Source organism: Toxotes jaculatrix, chromosome 9 (assembly GCF_017976425.1).
Source record: "Toxotes jaculatrix isolate fToxJac2 chromosome 9, fToxJac2.pri, whole genome shotgun sequence".
Classification (NCBI taxonomy): domain Eukaryota; kingdom Metazoa; phylum Chordata; class Actinopteri; family Toxotidae; genus Toxotes; species Toxotes jaculatrix.
Genome location: NC_054402.1, coordinates 1,466,581 through 1,488,806, shown reverse-complemented (window position 1 = coordinate 1,488,806; position 22,226 = coordinate 1,466,581). Strand labels below are relative to the sequence as shown.

The window sequence follows — 22,226 nt, the reverse complement described above, 5'->3', positions numbered from 1 at the left end:
GCAGGCTTTTGTTCCGCACGGGACGGGCACGGCGGGCAGTTTAAACCGCCGGATGTGACGTCAGTGCAAACCTGTTCAGTCGTTTTTTTTCGGTTGGACCTCCGGCGATAAACAAAAAACTTCTGGGGTAAATCTAGCCTCTTTCTGGTACTTTGTTTGATATTTCTTTGATTCATTCGCATTTGTTTTTAACGTTTGAAATGTCTCCTTAGCACGTCCGGTGAAGCCAGCGGCTAACGGAGCTGCTACCTGCCGTTTGGGAAATGTCCACCGGAACATTTAAAGACAATGAAGAGAAAAGTGGCCAAATTAAGACTGAGCCCCAACGAAGAGGCCCGGTTAATAAGAGAGGAGCATGAAAGGAGGAGAAAACTACGAATACAACAGGTAACTAATGTCAGATGTCGGTAACACAAAGTTCTTTCAGGTGGTGTCTCCGTTTTTCTGCTTCACTTCACGTGCGTGATTTCTGATTAACGGACACCGTCAACACCTGAGGGGCGTTTCTTAAAGAAAGATTTCCAATTAAACCAGGTGGGGCTGTTACTAACGATTGTTTCTTCGGCGAATCGATCAGTCGTTTAGTCCACAGAATATTAAAAACCAGAACCCAAGACGAAGATATTTAATGAGTAAGGAACATTAGCACTTCTCATTGGAGAATTTGAAACCAGAGGACAGACTCTTTCTAGACAAGCATTTCAAAATAAGCCTTGCAACCTTTATGAAAAACACCCCTCAGAAAAACCTTTAAATCGTGTGTGCATATATACTTCGCTTTGGCACCCAGGTTCGGGAGCAGCAGCGGCTCATTGCGCAGCAGATCCGCCAGGCGGTGGAGCAGAGGCGGCAGCATGAGCTGGATCAGCTGGCAGAGGAGCTGAGGCAGGACTGGGAGCGACAACAGAGGGAGAAACTTGTCTCGCTGCAGAGGTTATACCAGGAGAGCCTCCAGCTTCTCGGTCAGGGACACAGCAGTGCAAAAGATAAGGTAAGATAAGAAACACAGCAGTTATATCTTGTCCTATCAGACAGAGTTTCGGTTACAGAACAAAGACAATACACCTGCTAATGAAGCTGCCAAATCTTTTAGGGACAGTTGTGAGCTTATATTTATTATCATAAACTCACTAGAGGATGAATACAGTGTGCGAATCACTGAATTTGTGTGTGTGCCAACTTTGATTTATTTTAACAAGGAACCCGACTGGGCTGCCATAGCTCAGAGGGAGGAAGACAATCGTGCCAAAGCAGAGGAGCGCTATCGAGAAGCCCTGAAGGAGCTGAAATCACAGAGGCTTAAAGACCATGAGAGGCAAAGCCAGTGAGTAGCATCACAAACATTTTTCTTGAAAGATGTTTACATGTTGAATGTCATCAGAAAGAACTTAGCTTTAAGTCTGTTCCTTTGTTTGTATGTAGAGCCATCAATGCCAGGAAGAAGGCACTACAGGTAGAAAAGGATAGATCAGCAAAAGTGGCCAGCCTGCCACCACCTCCCCCGAATCCCACTCAGGTGATTGAATCTGTTTTCCTGTACTGAGGTGACCTGACAAGGCGCCTGTATATCTCTTCATTCAGTTTGAATCCCTGAACAAAAATAACATTTAGCATTTCAAGTTGTCTAAGTTGCCAAGTCTAGGTTCTTGATGAATTCAAGGTAACTCTGTCTTTTCTTGTTCAAGCAGAACATTGATTTCAAGAAGCCACATGTAGTAAAGATATCTGATGTGAGTGCCTTTGCTGCTACGCATTACCACATGCTCGAGAGCACCGTGGACAGAGAGGTAGACACTCAGCAGGTAAGCCTTATGGTTATTATATGCACTTAATACCATGGTTTGTTAGTCCCCCTGATTATAGGTGTCTAATCTGTTGATGTGTCTATAGCTTAATGCCCATGAGGAAGCTGAGCTAGAGGTGAGGAGAGTGCAGGACCTACAAAGGGAGGAAAAGAGGAGGAAAGAAGAGCAGCTTGAAAAGGCTCGTCTCAGAGGGAAGCAGGCTCTGAGGAGGGAGCAGCTTGTGCAGGTACAACTTATTTGTCATTGACACCAAAATTGTTCACATGTATCTGACATGATTTGCTCTGATGCTGCTTATCATTACTCCAGCAAACACTGCTGACAGACAGCAGGACATAGTCATAGTTTTGTGTCAGAATGCCGGGGTGGCATGGTACGTAGCTTAAAAAAACAATGCTTAGGGTGTGTATAATAAGTACCTCTTTTTGTGCCTGATCTGTTTCTGGTGGCCTCCTTTAGGATCGTGAGCGCTTGCTTGTTGAACTGGAGCACATGCAGCAGACGGACCTGCTGAGGAGGAGACAGCAGGTGTCACAGATGCCTCCTCAGATCTTCCAGCCTCTCTATAAGCGACAGGAGGTGAGGGAAGACTTCCAGAGGGAGATGGAGTTTGCCTTTGAGGACATGTACACCGGAGAGAGGAGTAAGGACTTTTTAGTGGTTCATTCAGATAGCAAAATAGCCTCATTGCTTTTGTGAGAGATAAAGCACACATGCATAGTTTTGATGGAGCCTCTTTAAACATCGGCTTTGTCTGATTCCAGGGGTGAAAGGTGACCTGGTGGTCCAGCTTGTCCCCGAGGCTCTGCCAGCTCTGTCCACAGGCAGCCAGGACCAAGAGCTGGACGTCACACTGGATGAAATCACCACACCGGGAACAGAAAACACACAACATGACGCTGAGCAAGAAGCTGCAAGCACTGAGCAAGGAACATTTGCTCAAGGTGAAGAGAAGCACCAGATACACATACAACCTAAATTCATGAGGTTTCAACTGTTGGTACAAGACTTTGTACCAAAGCCTTTTATTCTCTAGCACTTGCACAAAGTCAATACACAGATCTTAGTTTACTGTAATATGTTATGTAAATTATGTAAAATCTTCTGTGAAGGACAAACAACTCACTTTTACCAGCCCTGAATACAATCTGACTGTCTAATAAGGGATAATTTTGATGAAAGTTGTCTTTACCACACCTGCATGAAGTGCTTCTTTATTTGCAGCTGAACCCTCCAAACCTGCACCTAGACGGGCGCTGAAGAAACTCCTGGATCGAATCAGGAGCCAGAGGAACCAGTGGACTGAGCACAACAGTCATGTCCCTGCAGCTGATTCACCAACCGTGATCACAGATCAGATCCCAGAGCGGGACACAACCATCGAGACAGGCTCTCTGACCAGTGTAGAGAAGGACAAGCCGACCCCCATCGAGCTCCCTGAGCCTGCCCACTCACCACCAGGTAAGTCCTTCACTATCATCACCTGTGATGAAGTGAATTTGATGTGAGATAATCCTGAGATTTTTTTGCCCTTTGCTTTGGATTTATTTTCTGACCTTGTTTTCATTGTTTTCATAATTTTTCCCTCGTTGACACTCATTTGTGCACAACTCATTCTATATTGGTGTTAATAATGATTGTTGCTATATGAAGATGTTATAAATATATTTTTGAATATTCTCATGTATTTTAAAAACATGCAGCTGCTGAGTTATATCAGCTGTGTTTTTGCCTCCTTTTAATTTATTCTTCTCAAATTTAAGATCTGTTCCTGGTTTGTTTTCCAGATTTAAGTCTCTGAGTTAAAAAAAAAAAAGCTTGAATGTTCAAATGCTCTGCAATAATAAACCATTTTTTTCTTATATTTAATTCATTCAGCTTTGGAAACAACGGCGCAGTCTACTGTGGCAGATACTCTACTTCCTGATGCACTCGCAAATAGAAGCCAAGAATTTGAAGAAGAACAAAAGAAAAGGGTACATGTTGATTCCTGTTTATATGATTATACGAGCTCTGACTTTGATCTGATCTGATTTATCTTATCATCAGTCTTCCACGTTGTGTGGAAGTTTTCAGCTTGGCATCAGACACTCTTTTTAAACATTTTTTTTGGGAACTTTAGAGGGAGACGCAGCAGCAGGCGGTTTTGCTCCAGGAGCTTGAAGAGCAGAAGGCCAAACTGGAGCAGATGCTGCTTGAGGCTCAGCAGGAGAGAGAAAATCTGAAGGCAGCTGTGACCCAGGAGGTGCCTGTTAACCAACCACACACTCCTGTCCATGATCAGCACGTTGCCCCCATCAGCCCTGGTCTAGCCGCTGAGGTTGGTTAAGTTTCAAAGCTATTTTCTCTTGTCCTTTTTGGCAACTCACATTTGCTGGGATCCACAATTCAGGTTAATGATCTGAGCGCGGTTGAGAGATTTTTAAGTGCTTGCACAGAATGATGGGTGGATTTCTGAAATAATGATTTTAACATCTCAAAATTAAAATTTGACATTAAACAGGCAAAACATTTGGCATATGGCTGCATGTTTTTACAGACTGAGTCCATATAAAATATTCTATGTACAGTGTGTTCAGCTCAGTACAGTTGCTAATGAAGCGATGAATAATTTTTACCTGCACTTCTGCAGCTGGAGCCTCCTGCAGGTGAAGATGATCACACCAGGAGGATCAGAGAATACCAACAACGGCTGCTGGAACAAAACAGGTGTGTTAAAGCCTGGTGACAAAATACTTTCAAGATAAATTTTGTGAGGAAAATTTGTAATATTGTCCAACAAAAATAAAACTAGACTTGACTTTTTATCCTTGGGCCACCTTTTTATTTTAGAATTCACCAGAGGTCAGTGGAAGTGGCTCGCCAGCGCCTCGAGGAATACCAGCAGGCTCTGCGAATGCGTTACACCATGACCTCCATGTCGTTGCTGCCCGCTGTCATGCCTCCAGGTGTCAGTCACCCACCTCTGCACAGTACTCAGTCTGTGTATCTTCCAGCTCCTCTACAACTCCCTACAATTCCTGCAGTGCCATCATATATCCACAATCAACCACAAACCTCTTTGGAAGTTCCCACAAGAGAGTCTGAAACGCCTGCTTCACCTCCACATCTTCCTGGCTCCAGTTTCAGCGTTGGCTCCAAGTTGCTTCCAGATGAAGTGGAATCTTGTTGGAATAGTCCCAGCATCCAGAGACCAGATGTGACTGCCTGGCTGACTGACAGCATAATGGAGAGAGTAACAGAGCACCTTCCAGAGAGAGTGAGACCCTCCTCGCTCACCACAGAGCCACTGCCGTACAAGCTGTGCACAACACATCACTCACCCTCCATCCCACTCCAGCCAGGCTCTGACATGGTCCAAGCCATTAGCCCGAGCATCACGGACGGTGCACCTCTGGTTCCAGGCCATGTGGCAGCTAAGCCTGGGACTTTGCTACGTGGCTCCCTGCAGACGGGGTCCCTGAGCTCCAGAGGGGATGACATGGAGATGCAGAGGCGTGAGCTGCAGGAGCAGAGGGAGGCAGTGGTGCTGCAGCGGAGGCAGCAAGAAGAGGAGAGGCAGAGACGGGAAGAGGAGATGGAGCAGATGAGGTGGCAAAAGGAGACGTTGCAGGGTCTGATTCACACTGACACACAGGTAAGACAGAACTGTGCCATTGCTTTTGTGTTGTTACGGTTCACTAGACAAATCACTGTGTTTCTCCACAAATCCAATATAAACAAAGATATGAAGTGGCAGTGTGAAGTAATAAATGGAAAGACTCCTCAGCTGGAATGTTTGAGCCTCTTTCTGAGGATCGTTTCCACTGAAGTGGCCTTTTTGAATGTTGCCAAAGAACTACAGCACACCAGAAACCACTTAGCTGGTCTGTTTTCTCACCTGCAGCGGGCTCCAGAGGCTGACCGTGAAGTGCTGGTTTCAGAGGACATTGGTCAGACTCGCGTCAGATTACTCGCATCCCTGCTGAGAGCTCTAGAAGAGTCTAATGGAGGAACTTTATCACGCTTAGAAGAGACTCAGGAGAAAGATGGCTTCTCTCAACAACCACCATTTAGCAGTGCAGAGACAGGTGACTGACACAGCTTCCACTTAATATACATGCTCTTTCATTTCCTATTTGTGATCTTGTCAGAATGCCTTGTTGATCTCTTGGGACGGATAACTGCCATGTTGCCTCCTGCTGTTTTGTTAGGTCCTTGTTATGGATAGATTACTATAGATTAGATTGGATAGATTATATATAAAACACTGTTTCATTAAAATCTTTGGGTAAATTAAACATTTTCTGTTTAGATCCCTTCGCTCAGACCAGTGCAGCAGCTGGACCTGCCCCGGTGTCAGTCCTCCCCTCAGGATTTCCCCCTGCTCCTCGAGCAGCGAAGCCCCCGGTGACCCGTGTCAGGCTGGGAATCATGGAGATGACTGAACAACATGAGCTCAGTGCTATTCAGGAGGTTGACACGCCAGTCAGCCCCAGCCAAGTCACAGGTCAGCTCAACCCCAGTAACACACAAATTATATACAGTTTTTCATCACATGCCCAAACCATGTGTCAAGCTGTTGAGAGGAGTATCAGTTGATTGGACTGTTGTTTTCAGGCCCTGAAGATATTGCGAGGGTGCCATCACACACTGTGGACTGGGATCGGCAGCAGGAATCCGATTCGTCTGTGGCCTCTGACAGGACTATGCAGACACCCTCAGTGTCCAGCGATGGGAAGAGGACTTCTGAAAGACCAACCTGCTCTGGGACCAGCTCAGAGAGATCCAGCCAGCTCATCTTGAGAGAGAAACTGCTGCTGGGGGCAGGAACATCTCCAGAATCTTCAGAGCCTGGTATGTACAGTTATGAGATGAGAATACAGAGGGGGAGGAAATGGTAGAGTTTGATTAAAAAAAACAAGAAGGAGAAAATTAAGATATTTCCACTCGTTTGTTTTCCAGATTCAGTCCTGAGAATAATCTCACCTCTTTCCTCTGACTCTGGGAGAGGAGCCGACTTCTCTGGTCCTGCAATCACAAGCTGCAGATTCCCCATAGAGGTAACCAGGCCAAGTAATGAAGTACAAAACTTGAGAGTTGGTGCAGTTAAAGAGCCTGTGTGTGCTCTCTGCAGGAGACAACCTCTCTATTTTTGTTTTCTCTATGCAGTTGAAGTTGGAGTAATGTTTTTTACTGATTATGTCTACATGTTAACAGCATTCTATTACATGTTAGAAAAAAATATCTAATACCCTCTGAGGTTCACATGCTGTGGACCGATGATGAAAAGTAGCCAAATCTGAGCGCTGGGCAGTATCTGCCTCAGTCTGTGATTATGCTGGAGAAGCTTTTTCTGTGTGTCTGCCTCTGTAGAGTGAAAGTGTAAGTCAGGGTATGTCTTTGTGGATGTGTGTGTCTTTGTGTGTGTGTGTGTGTGTGTGTGTGTGTGTTTCTGTATACTGAGCGATGATGTGAAATTCTTGAACCTGAAATGTGTTTAATCAAAATGCTTCATGAAGGTTTCTACACTTGAACTGAGCTCAGTGACTCTGTGTGAATGTACATGTTATAAATCAAATACAGATTTAAATGTCTACAAAGTCCTTTAGCAAAAGGCAACAGTATGGATAACTTAAGCACAGGACAGCTGGAGATTAGAATGGCAAAAACCCCAAATGGTAGTTAATGTTGAGCCTTAAAATCTGTGTGTGTGTGTGTGTGTGTGTGTGTGTGTCAGTGTCCTCACAGGCCTCCGGACTCCGACTGCCTCTCATCCACCACCATCTCCACCGGCAGCTACATCACCACTGATCCTGAGCAGAACTTAAACACCGGTGAGGGACAACAGATTCGAAACATGCAAAAATCCTCCATGTCAGAAAATATATGAAGAACCATGTCCTTTAAACCTGTTAGAATGTGATGCAGCTCTGCAGGCAGTTGGACCAGGGTCCATGAAGGGTTTCTTACATCTGTCCATCTTCAAGATGACAGTGACCTGCTGTATACTGTACTGCTGGACCTGTACTGTGTATATACAGCAGCCTGTAACATGTCTGTAGTGTTCCTGACTTTGTCATTGCCTAAATCTTCTCTCCTCTTTTTTCTTCTCCCATTTCTTTAGATAAATCTCCACCTGTCAGATGTTATGAGGAACAAGAACAAAGAGCAGAGTTATCCGACGTGTCCTCTCCATCTGGTCAAAGCTCCTGCATTAAGAACAGCTTGGCTGCAGGCCACCCCGGTGTAGAGCATCTGTTTAATGACAGCAGCATCCAGCACATTATAGACAGATACACAAGGGAGCTTAACATCTCCCTCAGCACTGCTGGGAGAACCACAGGTATAATACACACAATCCACATTTGTTTTTCTTTCACAAGAAAACCCTCTGTCATCATCCTGGTATGTTAATAGCAGGTGTCACATCTCTACCCTGGCGTTCGTTTGCTGCGACACCTTAGTGAGATAGCACAAGTTGTTTCACTCTTGGGGCACGGCTGAATCAATCTAGTCTGTACAAGGTTTTCTGACCACATCTGAAAAAGTTTACAGTTGTTCATACAGAACATTCAGATGCATGATCATACAAACGTGACACACTCTGCACAGCTGGCAGATTGCAGTGTGAAAATGACTGTGCGAGCTGGACAGTTAAACAATGAAAAGCTGAGAGAAGCAGCAGATTCATCAGTATGAGCGACCCAAACACTGTCACAGTCATTTCATGTAGTTACAAAAATTGTGGTTATAGCCTCTCTAAGGTAGGCAGGCCATACTCACACAGACTGAGCCATGTTAGTACAGTGTGTTTCGTTTCCTCTTCAGACAGTGAAGGCTCATGTGTGGAGGAACCTGGATCTTCAGTGTCTCAGCAGTCTGTGGTTCGAGCCTCAGAGAGGAGACTGGAGGACGCAGGGTCTGCAGGTCGTCAGTGTCCTCCCTCAGACACAGCGGGGATGCAGACAGGTGGCCTGGTCAGTGTCTCACAAACCACTTGGGGAAATGGTTTTAACATGAATAAACTCTAAAGGAGCTGCCAGCTGCCGCTGCTTCTTGGGGCGTGTTTTCCATTTTATATCAGACTTAGAACTGATAATGTGATTTTTTTGCTTTAACGTATCCACCGTTCAGTTGATGACTTGTTTTTGTCACAGGAAAGGAACCAAACAGCCTGTCCAATCATGGAGTACTTCTCAGGTGAGGACCTGTCACAGGATGAGGACCCAGAGCAGGACTCTTTCAGGCCTCTGATTGGCCAGCTGGCAGACCAGTCATCCTGTCTTGCTGCTGGCCAGAGGGACTCAGCCATGGAGCAGCTGGTCGGTAAGCCGTCGGCTCACTCGTCCATGATTGGTCAGCTTCCAGGTCTGCCGGTTTCCGTGAGCTTGGACCAAGGTGGATGGGATTCCACTCTGAGTCGGATGATTGGTCGACTCTCCCATCTGTCCAGCTCTCATTGGCTGAGTGGTGGGCAGGACTTTTATGCGGGTCAGCTGATGGGTCAGACAGCTCTGGAGCAAGCAACCACATGGTTGGATGAAGGTCAGGAGGAGAGCCCAATGAGACCTCTGGTTGGGGAGCTGGATAATGATCAGCACAGTAGAGTCTCAGGTAAAACCAGGGTTGTGTGTGGAAACATGACACATGCAGTACAGCATTTAAATTACTGAGACAAAACGAAAAGTCCAACCTCTGGAATATTGTTATGATAAATGGTAAATGGATCAGGGCGTCCCTGTAGCTCACCTGGTATGATTACGGCTGTGTCCTTACCGCAGCAGCCCAGGTCCCGGGTCCAGCCTGCCCCTTCTGCTACATGTCTTCCAACTCAATGCTCGAAAAAATAACTCTGACAACTGACAGTTTGTCAACTCATCTGCTGTCTGTAGGTGAAAGTACCCACGTGGATTTTGCTGTCTCCGCTGAGGCTTTTTCGCCGTCATGTCCAGCATTGCCCCCTGAAGCTTCTTCACACAGTGCCACTGCCCCGGGTATGAGTCCATATCCAGAGGACCAGATACTGCAGAACCAAACCAGTTCAATGAATCTGGGCCCTGAGAGGACTGAAGGTGAGGTTACGGTGAATTCCTTATTTTACTGATCATTTTTGGGGCAAAGTCAGCGATCTTGTATTTGCATGTATTTTTTTTTACCTAGTCAGAAACATAACTGCTTTATGTTTCACCCCTTTTTTAGTTTTTCTGGGCTCAGACTCATTTCACCCGCTGCTGGCTGAGGTCACCCACAACGAAACAGCCGACCCCTCCATGACCTTTCACCTGCTCAAGCACAGAGTGCCTAACTCTCCTGAAGGAGAGCCAGCCAGTGGGGAGCACAGTGTTTCCACACCTCCTGTTGACTCTGAAGCATCACCTGAGTGCCTTCGAACTGAGAAGCCTGCCTTACATGAGTCCTCCCAGTGCCTGTCTCATGAATCTGTCCTCATGTTGGAAGACACCATGAGGACAGATGTGGAGCTAACAGCTGTGAATCTGTCAAATCTAACTATGTGTGATGATACACCTGCTGTGGGCACGCACACACAGTCAGCCAGAGGGGCGGCACTAAGGAACCACATTTCTAAAAGGCCTGGAGACTCGGTTTCATTCAGTGACCTCTGTGCCGAAGACCTGGAGTCTGAGCAGGGCTCAAACCTGAGGAGTGATATCCCCGTCTCAGATAAGATATTGGTATGATTATATGCTACAACTGCAGGTGGTTAGTTCAGATTATTTTGGGAAGAAAAATGTATTTAAACACTGTTGTCTTCTTTAACTTCTTCTTTTTAATTTTATTTTTTTATTAAAAAAACCTACATCATTGTTTGAGCCATGTACTTTGGACCTTTTCCTGGATTTCAGGAAGCAGCCAGTGAGAAGGGGATCCTGGAGCAGTCAGAGATAACACTGGTGAGCTTGACAGACACCACACTGCAGGACCAAGAGACAACCGTCACTGAGGAAGAGGGGGTTTGGGAAGACAAACATCCAGATGGGGCGAGGGAGGAAGGACAGAAAAGCCAAGAGACGCAGGTAATTCTACAGAAGTATCAGTCAAAACCTGTGTTGTTTGTAAAGTGTTATGTCTCCAGCTGCAGGCATCTGTCTCTCTGATCTCTGAACACAAAACTTGTTTCCTGTAGGAGTCAGAATCCACATTGTTACCAGTGGAGATGCTTGAGGACAAGGACCAAACGCGTCCAGGTAAAATCACAACAGTTGGACTGAATCTATCTAACTGAACGTGTGACGCTCTCAGGAGTGCAGCCAGGGTGAGATCACAGGCTGAACCTGCCACTGATTTAAATATGGACATGATCAGGAGCTAAAAGGGGCAACACTCAACATACTCAGCCAGGATAAATACATCTCAGAAATCTTCTGTTTTTCGGCCCTTATTTCAACCTGTTTCAGTCAGAACGTTGTAAACTCCATTTTTCCCCTTCCTACATTTAGTGATGTTCCTGGAGTTTCAGTGGGGACCTAACAGAGGCCTGCAGGAGGTTAACCAGCAGAAGTACAGAGCTCTGCTCCAGAGATCATCCTGCAGGGTGGAAAACATCAAGGCTAAAGGAGCTGTTGCCAAGATTCAGCCTGAGATTCAAGCTCCACCTGAGGCCAGAGAGAAGTCAAAAGCGGAGGAGTCTCAACCAGTCAGCTGTAAGACAGAGACCAGATCACAACCACTGATCAAGTGCCCTATGCCTTAGTCATCAACAAAACATCAGTGGTTGCTGTACAAGTGATCAACATAATATACATGATCTTCTACAAAAAGTATTGTAGTGTTATTAACCTGGAAAATTCAACCAGCTTCCATTTTCCCTCAGTGAATGATCCCAGGCTGAAAAAGGTGGATGAGGTGAAGATCGACATTTCCGAGATGCACCAGAGAACTCAGAGGTAGTCCAATGCTCTTTCACTCAGATTTTTTTCTACAATTAAAGACTTGATCCTATGCTTTAAGTATAAATTGTGGTTTTGACAAAACAAAATGACGCAATGTTTGCGTGTGGTTGTGTTTCTGCAGACTGTACGAGCAGCTGGAGGAGGTGAAGCATCAGAAAACGATCAGGAGCAGACAGGAAGCATATGCGAAAAACAGACTGAAAGCCAAGGAGTTCCACCAGGTAAAAAAACAGAAAGGAGGCTGCAGGCGCCGAACTGTGTTGTAATATTTGCCTGAATTGAGGTGATACTAATTCTTTTTTAATTTTTTTTTACCATCTCTTCACAGAAAACCTTACAGAAGCTTCGTGCCAAGCGGACTCGGCAGTGACTGACGCTGAATGTGTTCGAGTTTTACTTTTGTAAATTTAGGCCCTTTTGTAAAGTTTGATCAATAAAGTATTTAAGTCATTTGAACCTAATTTCGTGCCTCATGTTCTGAACACTGGATCAAAACACTTACTGTGGCTGCAGCAAGTAACAGGTTACAATGGACTTTCTTAGTCAACACTGAGTTTGAGGTGAGTTTCTTTTTAATTAGATAAAACATTCATGACGGCATTTACAGATATACAAAACTGACTGTCAGCGGTGAACTGAGAAACACCTGCAAGCAAATCGTTCCACACTGAACAATAAGATTTAGATGATGTCTGTTACTGAAATGACAGTTAGTAAGACATCAGTGTCCACCTGTGGGAGGATGTTCACCTGAACCAAGTACTGATTCTTTAAATTCCTTAGTTTACCACAGTTATTCAAACCTCCATCTCTTACAGTCTCACTTCTATCATCTCCAAATGGCCACAGATGGCTATATATTTTTTTTTAGCTTTGGTGTTACACTCAGTGAAGAACAGACAAAAAAATCAAGTAGTTTCCCCTTCCTACAGAAAGGCCATGATGAGGATTAAAACAGCAGCTTTTGTGTTATTTTGAACTGTTGAACTTTGCCTGAGCAGCAGTTAGAGTTTGGAGAAAGCCACAGTCTTGGGACTTTTCTTCTCCATGGCAGCCTGAGCTGATTTCATCAAATCCTGAGTCTGAAGCATGCTCATGTTCCACGTGGCCTGGAAAAGGATGAACAAGGGCAGTGATGAAGAAAAAAATAAAAAAGGCAGCTTCATAGTGTAACTGAGGCACAGTGGTGATGATCTTACCATGTAGCTCAGTCCCTCTGCCACACTGTGGTCTCTGGAATAGATGAGGTTGATCTTGGTGCCCTGCACAGCCACAGGGCTGCGACCAGCGATCTCCCCGGCCATCTCCAGAGCTCCAGCCATCATGGCCTCCTTATCTGCAAACACTCGGCTGGGGAGGAAGTGTGTGAAGGACTTCAAAATAAGTGACCGGTGCGCTTTAGAATTACAGTACATCATACAAAGTAGTGCTTTCCTTTGATTGATCTGTGGTTGAAAATGTATCCTTAACTTAATGCTAAGGCCAGCATCTTAATATGATAAAGTTCAGACGGTAGATCTACAGCAAAGTGGCTCAGCTGATGGCACAGTGTGAAAGTGTCGTCCTGCAGATGGAGATTGAAGAGATGTGTTTACCTGACCAGTCCACTGCTCTTGGCTTCATCTGCATACATCTTCCTGGCGGTCAGAGCCAAGTCGTTCACTAGGCTGAAGAAAATGGGAGAGTTACTCAGATAATAGTTACAGACATAATAAGTCTAAATATGGAATACTGCTGCTCCACCTGAGCATCTCCTCTGATGTGTCATTGGTCTAATTACAGGTGAAACATGCAGTACTGTGGAAATGTTTTAGGCTCTTGTCCACCCGTCAGTCTCATCAGTCTGTTTGGTTCTAGATTCATTTTGCAGCAGGACAACAAGTCCAAGCATTCAGTCATAAAGTCATAAAGAACTGTCTTCAGTGGCAATGAGAACAAAGAGTCCTGCAACAGACCGTGTGGACGCATATCATCCAGTCTCATCTCACTGTGCTTCAGTGAGAAAACAGACAAATCACCGTTGGGTTTTAGTTTTATGATGATTTGTCACTTTTTTAAACTGCAGCACATCACGTCCTCCTATGTGCAGCTTTAACAGGAAGCAGAAGAAGGAACCTCACACCCTGGCTCTCTCTGGTTTATCAAACTGGACGGTTTACCTGCGGCTGCCGATGACTTTCGGGAGTCTCTGGAGGGTCCCGACGTCTGCTGCAAGTCCAACATCAACTTCCTGTGAAGCCAGACAGAAGCACAGACACTGTGACTGTGGGAACATCATCCTCAGGAACCACAGAATAGAACAGCACCTTTGGGATTCTTTCACTTGTGTCCTTAACACAGAGGGGAGTTTATTTGTGCTTTATAAATTAAAACTCTATATCCTTGTTCTTATTTTTACATTCTTAATAGCAGTGATTATTTTCTGATTTATTTTCCAATAATCAAACACCGCTGTAAATTATGACGAACATTTGTTTTATTTAGAGAAGTGAAAAATACAACTGAATATGTCAATAAAAGATATCGTCAGTTAAATGGCTTAAAAGTAAATATAAAGCCTTTTCTCTTACTTTCACTCTGTTTATAAAGGGAATTAGAAATTGTTTCACTCTTCTGTTCATCCTTCACTATTTGAAATTTTCAGCTCCTTAGTTTTTCTTTATTTTGGTGTAAATCATTTATATGTTCCTTATTCTCCCTAAGTAACGTCTTCTATTTTTCACATCATCTTTCCAAATTATGAAAATAGGATGTACAGTTACTCACCTTTACCTGGAACCAGGCTTCCTGGGTGCACAGGCGGATGTCACAGGCTGTGATCAGATCCACACCTGCACAACATCCACAGTGAACATGATGATGAGAAAAGTCAACAGAGGCAGGTGGAACATTTTCTGGAGCGTTATCTGACTCTATCTACTCTGTGACACAGGCCTCTGGTCTTTAAAATTAAACTGACTCATGGTCTCACCTCCTCCAATACAGGCTCCGTGGACGGCCGCCACAACAGGCTTTGGACACTACATGAAGAAAACGACGACAATTTCACAGGAATAACTTCCACATTTTTCAGTGTTGTTCAAATACATGATCATGTCTGATCTGGTCTGATCTTTGTCTCATGATAGTAAACTGAGTATCTTATGGGTTCTGAACTGCTGATCGCTCAAACCTACTTAAAGGTCTTAACTTTGGGATTTCTGATATTTTAGACTAAATGATTAATTCATTAATTGGCAAAATAAATGGTAGTAATTGGTACTAATGAGTTACTTGTAATTCCTCAGTGTGATAAACAGAATCACTCCTCACCTTCTCTATGACGGAGAATGTCTCTTGATACTTGGTGATCTTCTCTCTGAGGTTCCAGGAAATTCTGGCCGTGTCGTCGCCCTCTGGCTGAAGTACGTCGCCGGCCATGTCCATCAGGTCGATACCTGCACAGCAATGCAGCACAGACCATAAACGCAACCCTGCCACAAAAACTGTGCCATTAAACAACAGAAACTGCCAGATACCCACCAGCTGTGAAGATCTTCCCTGCCCCAGAAACCACCACCACTCTGCAGTCTGGGTCTCCAGCAATCTCATTAAAACAATCCACCATCTCACTGCAAGAAAGACAACACAACAGTCCTGTCAGCGCCAGGAAACTATTTTAAGTCATCTGTAATCCAGTGGCTTTTTTAAAATGTGCAAATACATTAAACTGTCCCAGCTGAAAATAACTTGTTTACTGCTGTTCATTTGTTTGTTTTTTATGTTGCTGATGGCTTCGACAAACAACGGAGATTCCTGCCTCCAGAAAGCTGTGTTCATGGCGTTGAGTTTCTCAGGGCGGTGAAGCTCCACATGTGTGACGGACTCTGCTGGGTGGCTGATGGCCAGGGTGGTGTAAGGAGAGGTGGGACCGCCTGACGATGACATGGCTCTGACCATAGACTGACTGGGAAGCCACAACCCCTTGTCTGATAAAGAAAAGAGCGATAACAACACAAGTTCAACAACAGCATGAGACTAAATTTTCCTGTGGCCAAGAAACTGTGATAGGAACAAGAACAGTTTAGAATTAGAGCAAAAGGACAGAAACCAATGGAGGATAAATGGCTTCAGATGGACCATGATGAAAAGGATGAAAGAAAATCTCTTTCTGTTCTGATAAATAATCAGTTCAGTGCTTTGTTCCACAGAAACACAAAATATTCTGATTCCAGATTTTCATACGATGATTGAGTGTAATCAACTCAAACACGTTACTTCCACAGGGGAGGCAAAGTAAAATGATTCGGCCACATGTTTAGGGATTTTAGTAACAACTCTTATTTTCCATTAATTCTTTAGTGAGCCTGTTTTGATGTCTCCCCAGAACAAGGTGACCATTTCAATGTCTCGTTTTGTCTGATCAACAAAGATCCAGCATCAAAACTTCACATAAGGATGAACACACACAATATTTGACATTTTGCTTTTAAAAACTACTAAAAACAATACTAAAAAAATATATTATTTCATCATAAAACTCGTCAAATCAATGAACTGAGGAGATAATCAACCGGTTGACTGCTAATGCGAAAATAATTAGTGTGTTAGCTTCAACCCCAGTAACCGTGAAACTCACTGGCGACCTTTCACCTACATTTCCCTCCAAATCCTCTGTTCACCTCAATTCAGGACATTTTCATCTACAAACGACTCCGAGCTGATAAACATGAGAAACGTGTAAAACTAACATCTGGAGAAGAAACCTGAAGCTTCACAGATTTCCCTTAATAACACAACAAACAAACAACAAACACACACACAAACACACAACAGCAAACACACAAACCACTGACACTTACATTTCGTGAGAGTTGACCTGACAATGGCGGAAAACATCGCCGGTTTCCAGGTTGCAGGGTCCGCAGAGTTTAATGATCAATAAAACTGCAGCAAACTGCGGGAGCGGGCTCACTTCGCCTGCCGCTCAGGTAACTGACGTTAGCCTGGAGCTAACTGGAGCTAACTGCTCATAAACAAAGGTCTTACCTAAAGTCTTTGGGGATAAAGTTCGCTGGTTGTGCGCAAGCAAACGCGCAGAGGCAGAAAAAAACAGGACAACTGTATAAAGCAAAGGTTAAATTAGAGGTTAAAGCTCAATAAATATAACACTGCAACAACAATCAAAGTTTCACTGACGCTCATAGACTGTATAAGACAGGTGACGCTATGTTAACTAGCTTAGCTTAGTTTAGCTTAGCACCATTTTCAGTCTGATACGGTGGCTGACGAGGATCAAACTCCGGAGCCGAAGAAGATCGTGTTGTCAAACATCTTCGGGGGAGGAGGGGGGTGTTTCAGCTTCTTAGACGGTCACCAGTATGCTGTTGATAAAGTTAAAAACATTAAGTACATGTATACCCTGCTCTGCTAACGACACGTTACATTCACCTGCTCCAAAATGCAGCATGTTGTTAAAGATGCAACCTGTAATTTCCAACCTAAGAGAACACGAAACACACACACACACAAATCAATCAATCAATCCACCACAATGTTAATGCTCAGACAATAAGACGCTGAGTGTTTCCCTTTAAGGAGGAGAATCAGTGCTTCCGGGGGGTGTGGCCGGTTTGTTGACAACAAACGCATAAGGTAAGAAACAGCAGCACAGACCTCAGCTTCATCATTTTCTCTTTTATAACTCAACAAACTGCAGCGTCGCTTCTCTAAACGCGTTTTAATCTTGTGAGTTTTAACGCAGCAGCGGACTTGGGCAGTTTTTTCTCGGGGGCGTCGGTGCCGTGAACCGTCGGTGCCGTGAACCGTCTGTGCAGCCAGGACAGAAATAACTCCCAGTCACACCATTTTGCTTTGGCAGCTGATAAATGTTACTGTAAATCTGAGCTGATTTGCTGTGAGCTGCACGCTGCTCCTTCCACACAGCAGCAGCAGCAGCAGGTGTGTGTTTTTTGCGTGGTGGTTGTGTTATGGCCAGAGCTGGTGCAGTGGTTGTATCCAGGAATGTCTCTGTCATCACGAAGGCCGTTCAAACAAAGTCTCAGGCTTTTTCAGCAGATGACAGAAGCCTGTACTGTATGTGAAGTAATTTATGTGTCAGAATAAACAAGAAGGACACAAAGCTGCTTGAATGAAACCATCATCTGTAAACACGCTACGTACCGTAAACACAGCCATTTACCTTTATATTAGAAGCATCTCACAGTGTAACATCCATCCATTATCGCTCAGTGTTGAGGGGCTTCTTTCAAGCCTCGCTGGAACCAACAGTACATCATGACCGATACACACTCTGCACACAGTCATCATCTGTCTCTGTCCCTTCCTTGTCTGTCAGCAGGAAGTCTCACATGACCATGTCCTCCCCAGAGATCGCCTCTCTCTCCTGGGGCCACATGAAGGTGAAGGGATGCTCCTCCAGCTACAAGGACTGTAAAGTCTGGCCTGGAGGCAGCCGGGCCTGGGACTGGAGAGAGACTGGGACTGATGTGAGTGGAACCAGAATCTGAATGTTCACAAAATACACACACCTATGTATGTATGTGTGTGTGCATACACTAAAACATATTGACAGCAGCAGAACAGACACATGCTGCAGAAACAACAGGACGTACCACTGCACACTGTGGTTTTTTGTTTACTGGCAGTGTTCACACACTGTTTTGCTTTTCCCACACCAGCATTACCCAGGAGTACAACCTGCTGATGTGGAGGAGGTGCTGAAGAAGGGAATAGACTTGCTGGTGATCGGTAGAGGCATGAGTGAAGCGCTGCAGGTGGAACAAACATACTGCAATTTCACCTTAGATACAGAAGATATTTAATATCACACATTTGATTTCAACACAGCAATATGCCGCCTGTGTGCACAGATAGACTGATTAAAACAGATCTGTTCTGTCAGACGCACCTGATGGTGAAACGCCTCCCCTGTAGATGATTTCAGTCCGTCTCTGCCGGCGTCTCTTCTCTCAGGTTCCCTCCTCCACTCTGGACTTTGTGAAGCAGAAAGGTGTGGACGTCAGAGTCCTGCAGACGGAGAAGGCCGTCGCTGAATACAACAGGCTGGCTGTCCAGGGCGCCAAGGTGGGCGGGGTCTTCCACTCCACTTGTTAATGATGTCACTCGTCTTGCTGCACCAACTGAAATGACCCCCAGAAGATGGGGGCAGCCTGTCGTGCGCCATGGCCGACAGTCGCAGTTTTGCCAAAATGTATAGCTGGCTTCCTCTTCTGGTCCTCAGCTCCTCTCAGCGTGGCTACAGACAGACACTGATTTAGGCTTAAACTGAAACATCTTCATTAGAACATTGCTCATTCTGGTTTCAGCCCAGGTTGTGTTTGCTGAACTGTAGAAGAGAAATGGCAACTTCACTACAAATCAGTGAACTCAGAGAAAAACACAGGTGGCGTTTGTATATTTGAGTCGAGATGAAGAGATCGCATCTGTTTAATTGAACTGTTTTCCGAAATTCAGTTTTGACATTTCTATAATTTGTTGGTTAAAGTACAATTTTCAAAAGGTGAAAATGTATTTCTGCTTGTTTGCTACAGAAAATAAAATTATCATTATTATGGATCATTTCCATCACGTGGGTTTGTCTTCATAAGAAACAGCAAAGTACAAAAATATTCCCTGTACAAACACGAGTGAAAAAAACACTTGTGTGCTTCTTACTGCTTAGCTGTGAATATGTTTTGTGTTTGCCATTCAGCTGCTCAGATTTTTAAAATGAATGTTATCAGAGAAAGCAAAGCAGTTTCACCTTTTCTCTACAGTTTAGTTCAGTTATTGTGAATGGAAATATGCACCGACACAGCCGGTGATGAGTCGGCCTCCTCTTCAGTCCTGAAAGAAACTCCTGTGTGTGAAAGCTTTACAGAGTCACAGCTTCGTCTCTGTCCTCGTTTACCAGCTCGTTAGCGCCTGGCAGGTTTGGGCATGATGTAGACTTTGACCGGCTTGCTGAATGGAATGGTTCCCTCAACAGCGGCCTCCGGTGGTTGGATGCAGTCGATGCTGTCGCTCCATCCCTGCTTGGAAGATGAGGAAGAGAGGGAGGTCGAGGAGGAGCTGTAGGCCAGCAGGAGGCGCACCTCAATCTGAGATGGCTCTGAGAGAGAGAGAGGATCAGAGGGGTGGAAACAGTTAGCGATGGAAGTCAAACAAAAAATGCTGGGGCGGGTTTATCTCTCCCTTTGGTCCAATACAAAACCACAAAGGATAAATCTCACAGTTTATCAGTTCAGTGTGCTGCCAAGCAAAGACAATCTGAAGACTTGTTTTTTTTTTTTGTTTGAAGCTAGGGGCTGGTTAGAAGTAGGAGTGACTGCTGATGCTGGTGTTTCTTGGAAACAGGAATGTTACTGGTGATTGTAAGGAGCAGACAAGAGAAGCTACAGACACAATTAGTCTATTGAACATAGATTTGAAATGTCTGAATGTGTTTTTAAACAGGATCATCAGATGTGTGTGAGTGTTACACTCACCTGTCCATGCAGTGTGTGAGAGGTAGACCTGTGTGATGAGTCTGTGTCTGTCAGGTCCAGGCTTTCTGAAGTCTCCGGGTTTAGGATGGATCACGTGACTCTGGCCGTCTGGATACAGGACCTGCCCATACAAGATGTGTGGTTCAGCCCAGAGTTCACGTCCACAGCGAATGAGCAGACAGTTCAGGGTGTTAAATCAGGAACAGCAAAGAAAGGACTGTATCTTTCAAAGTATCGAAGCCTGATCACCGACCCTTTAATATCAGAACCATGAAGTTCTGGCATTTTGCATCTGTGAATGAGAAACGGCACTGCCTCATCCTGCTCTGAATTCACTGGCAGCTCTGTAAGTGAACTGACCCCGGTTTGGTTATTTTGCTGTAAATCAAACTGACCTGTACTTTCACACTGCTCTGGGGATCCTGGACATGCTCCAGCGTTGCATCGATGTCTAGCGCCACCACCAGGCCAGACGTGAACCTCAGCGGATTGTCAGACTCCCCTGTTGGCTCTATAATGGTGGCCGTCGCCCGATGGATCTGTTAACCAGCACAGAAATGTTACCAAAAAAAAAAAGACTGCACTGTGGGGTTAGGGTTTTTGGTTCGGTTGTCACCCAGCCTCCCTTCATTGAACTATTCATTTTACCTGCTCAGGCAGCTTGAGCTGCAGCAGGCCGCTCTGTCTGAGGGTTGACTGGAGGATCTTCACCAGCTCTACTGGCTTACAGGACGACAGCCGGGGCATCAGCTCCAAAAGCTTATCCACAAAACTGTCCTGGAGGTGGGGCAGCTCTGTCAGAAACAGCCTGAGGGTCGCAGAAAACATGGAAGGAAGAAACAGTGAATGGACAACATTCAGGGACTTACCCCGGAAAGTTTATATGGACCAACAAAACCCAGACAAGGAGAAGAGGGAGCACAAAAACCCACAATATAACCGGTTCTTTACACCGTGTCCAGAGGTAAAAGCAGCAGGCAGAGAGACACTGTCAAGAATATATAAGATTTCTTCAGTTTCATTTTAGTTTGTCTCTGCAGTTCCACAGTTCAGACAGATTTAAGGTGGAAGAGATGACTGAAGAGTAGGAAATCAAAGTGATCAGAGACAACAGGAAAGGACAGGGACCGATTCAGCTGATTCCCACTGTATCTGGAGGACTCACAGAGCTCAGTGTTACTGAAAGATGATCAGACATGACATGCTATGGCTGCATGCTGAAGATGAAAGCCAGAGTGTTCTGACAGATGTTACCTCTGAAAAGATTCAACATCCTGCAAAAACTTCTCACAGCTGCTGATGAGAGGATCCAACCTGAAGAAAAAACGACAGACTGAGAAACATCGGTACAGACGACCGCCGTGTGTATACAGAGCACACGAAGCCTTTAATGCATGTGGTGAATGCTTGTGTTTGTTTGTGACACACTCACCCTTGCCTGGTGCGAGCAGTCAGGATGAGCTGCAGGGCCTTGGCCTGGAGGCGAACATGGTGTATAGTGGCCACCTGCCTGCTTTCCAAACCGCTGTACAGAAACTCCAGCTTGTAGGTTTCCTCTAAGATCTACGAACACAGCCGCACATTTAAACAGAGGGTTGGGGTTAGCCTGAATGACCTCACAGGTGTGGGAGCACCAACATGTGGGTGTGCTGACCTTCTGAGCTGCTGCTGTGGCTGTGACGTTTTGTTTGAGGCAAAGAGGGACGGCCATGTTCCACAGCTTCTCCTGCAGAGCCTGAGGAAACAAGGCAAAACATGAAGCTCCTCAATCTGAGACTAACACAAGGCTTCAAGGCACCATAGACAAAACACACACACACTCCTACCTTCATGAGCAGCAGCTGGCAGCGCAGGTACGTAGCACAGAAATCAGCAGCTCCAGCCAGCTCTGTCTGCAGCTTGCCCAGCCGCTGCAGGTCTCTGACGGACGGGAGAGAGGTTTAGATCAAAATCATTACAGTCAAAATATTGATCAGGTATTAATGATCTGAGAAAGTCGATCAGTTTCCAGATAAACCTTTGTAACAATTAGTGTGTAA

General features: G+C 45.1%; 4 protein-coding genes across 6 annotated transcripts in view; 2 read left to right on the top strand and 2 right to left on the bottom strand.

Moving 5' to 3' along the window:
• Positions 1–59: 59 nt before the first annotated feature.
• cep295 (centrosomal protein 295) lies at positions 60–12,159 on the top strand. Of its 2 annotated transcripts, none has more exons than XM_041046367.1 (30): positions 60–127; positions 213–387; positions 791–991; positions 1,200–1,324; positions 1,423–1,516; positions 1,689–1,802; positions 1,891–2,031; positions 2,265–2,448; positions 2,570–2,749; positions 3,030–3,266; positions 3,684–3,781; positions 3,928–4,125; positions 4,438–4,514; positions 4,638–5,442; positions 5,692–5,875; positions 6,100–6,294; positions 6,405–6,641; positions 6,750–6,847; positions 7,525–7,621; positions 7,912–8,130; positions 8,616–8,764; positions 8,945–9,401; positions 9,680–9,859; positions 9,987–10,480; positions 10,652–10,822; positions 10,933–10,993; positions 11,246–11,449; positions 11,620–11,692; positions 11,820–11,919; positions 12,027–12,159. In XM_041046367.1, the coding sequence occupies exons 2-30, from the start codon at positions 289–291 to the stop codon at positions 12,066–12,068; spliced, it is 5,514 nt and encodes a 1,837-aa protein (XP_040902301.1). In that variant the 5' UTR covers positions 60–127; positions 213–288; the 3' UTR covers positions 12,069–12,159. The 2 variants fall into 2 exon arrangements, with proteins under 2 accessions (XP_040902301.1, XP_040902302.1); XM_041046368.1 differs by having other exon boundaries at positions 8,945–8,987; positions 12,027–12,149.
• Positions 12,160–12,252: 93 nt separating this feature from the next.
• On the bottom strand, positions 12,253–17,195 carry ech1 (enoyl CoA hydratase 1, peroxisomal). Its single transcript, XM_041046369.1, has 10 exons — positions 16,540–17,195; positions 15,498–15,666; positions 15,221–15,309; positions 15,011–15,135; positions 14,670–14,718; positions 14,465–14,529; positions 13,858–13,928; positions 13,294–13,365; positions 12,898–13,048; positions 12,253–12,807 (listed from the first exon to the last, which is right to left on the bottom strand). Exons 1-10 carry the CDS (start codon positions 16,574–16,576, stop codon positions 12,703–12,705), a joined length of 933 nt encoding a protein of 310 aa, XP_040902303.1. The 5' UTR covers positions 16,577–17,195; the 3' UTR covers positions 12,253–12,702.
• Positions 17,196–17,292: 97 nt separating this feature from the next.
• Positions 17,293–19,288, top strand: aamdc (adipogenesis associated, Mth938 domain containing). 2 transcript variants are annotated; one of them, XM_041045945.1, is made up of 4 exons: positions 17,293–17,332; positions 18,039–18,186; positions 18,379–18,474; positions 18,674–19,288. In XM_041045945.1, the coding sequence occupies exons 2-4, from the start codon at positions 18,049–18,051 to the stop codon at positions 18,812–18,814; spliced, it is 375 nt and encodes a 124-aa protein (XP_040901879.1). In that variant the 5' UTR covers positions 17,293–17,332; positions 18,039–18,048; the 3' UTR covers positions 18,815–19,288. The 2 variants fall into 2 exon arrangements, with proteins under 2 accessions (XP_040901879.1, XP_040901880.1); XM_041045946.1 differs by having other exon boundaries at positions 17,300–17,332; positions 18,036–18,186.
• ints4 (integrator complex subunit 4) overlaps positions 19,130–22,226 on the bottom strand; it is a 10,260-nt gene continuing 7,163 nt past the window's right edge. The window contains exons 17-24 of the mRNA XM_041045940.1: positions 22,014–22,107; positions 21,842–21,922; positions 21,620–21,750; positions 21,442–21,501; positions 20,836–20,995; positions 20,583–20,726; positions 20,188–20,308; positions 19,130–19,811 (exon numbers count right to left, since the gene is read on the bottom strand). Of these exons, the coding sequence (XP_040901874.1) occupies positions 19,618–19,811; positions 20,188–20,308; positions 20,583–20,726; positions 20,836–20,995; positions 21,442–21,501; positions 21,620–21,750; positions 21,842–21,922; positions 22,014–22,107 (985 nt within the window). The 3' untranslated portion in view covers positions 19,130–19,617. The remainder of the gene's footprint in view (positions 19,812–20,187; positions 20,309–20,582; positions 20,727–20,835; positions 20,996–21,441; positions 21,502–21,619; positions 21,751–21,841; positions 21,923–22,013; positions 22,108–22,226) is intronic.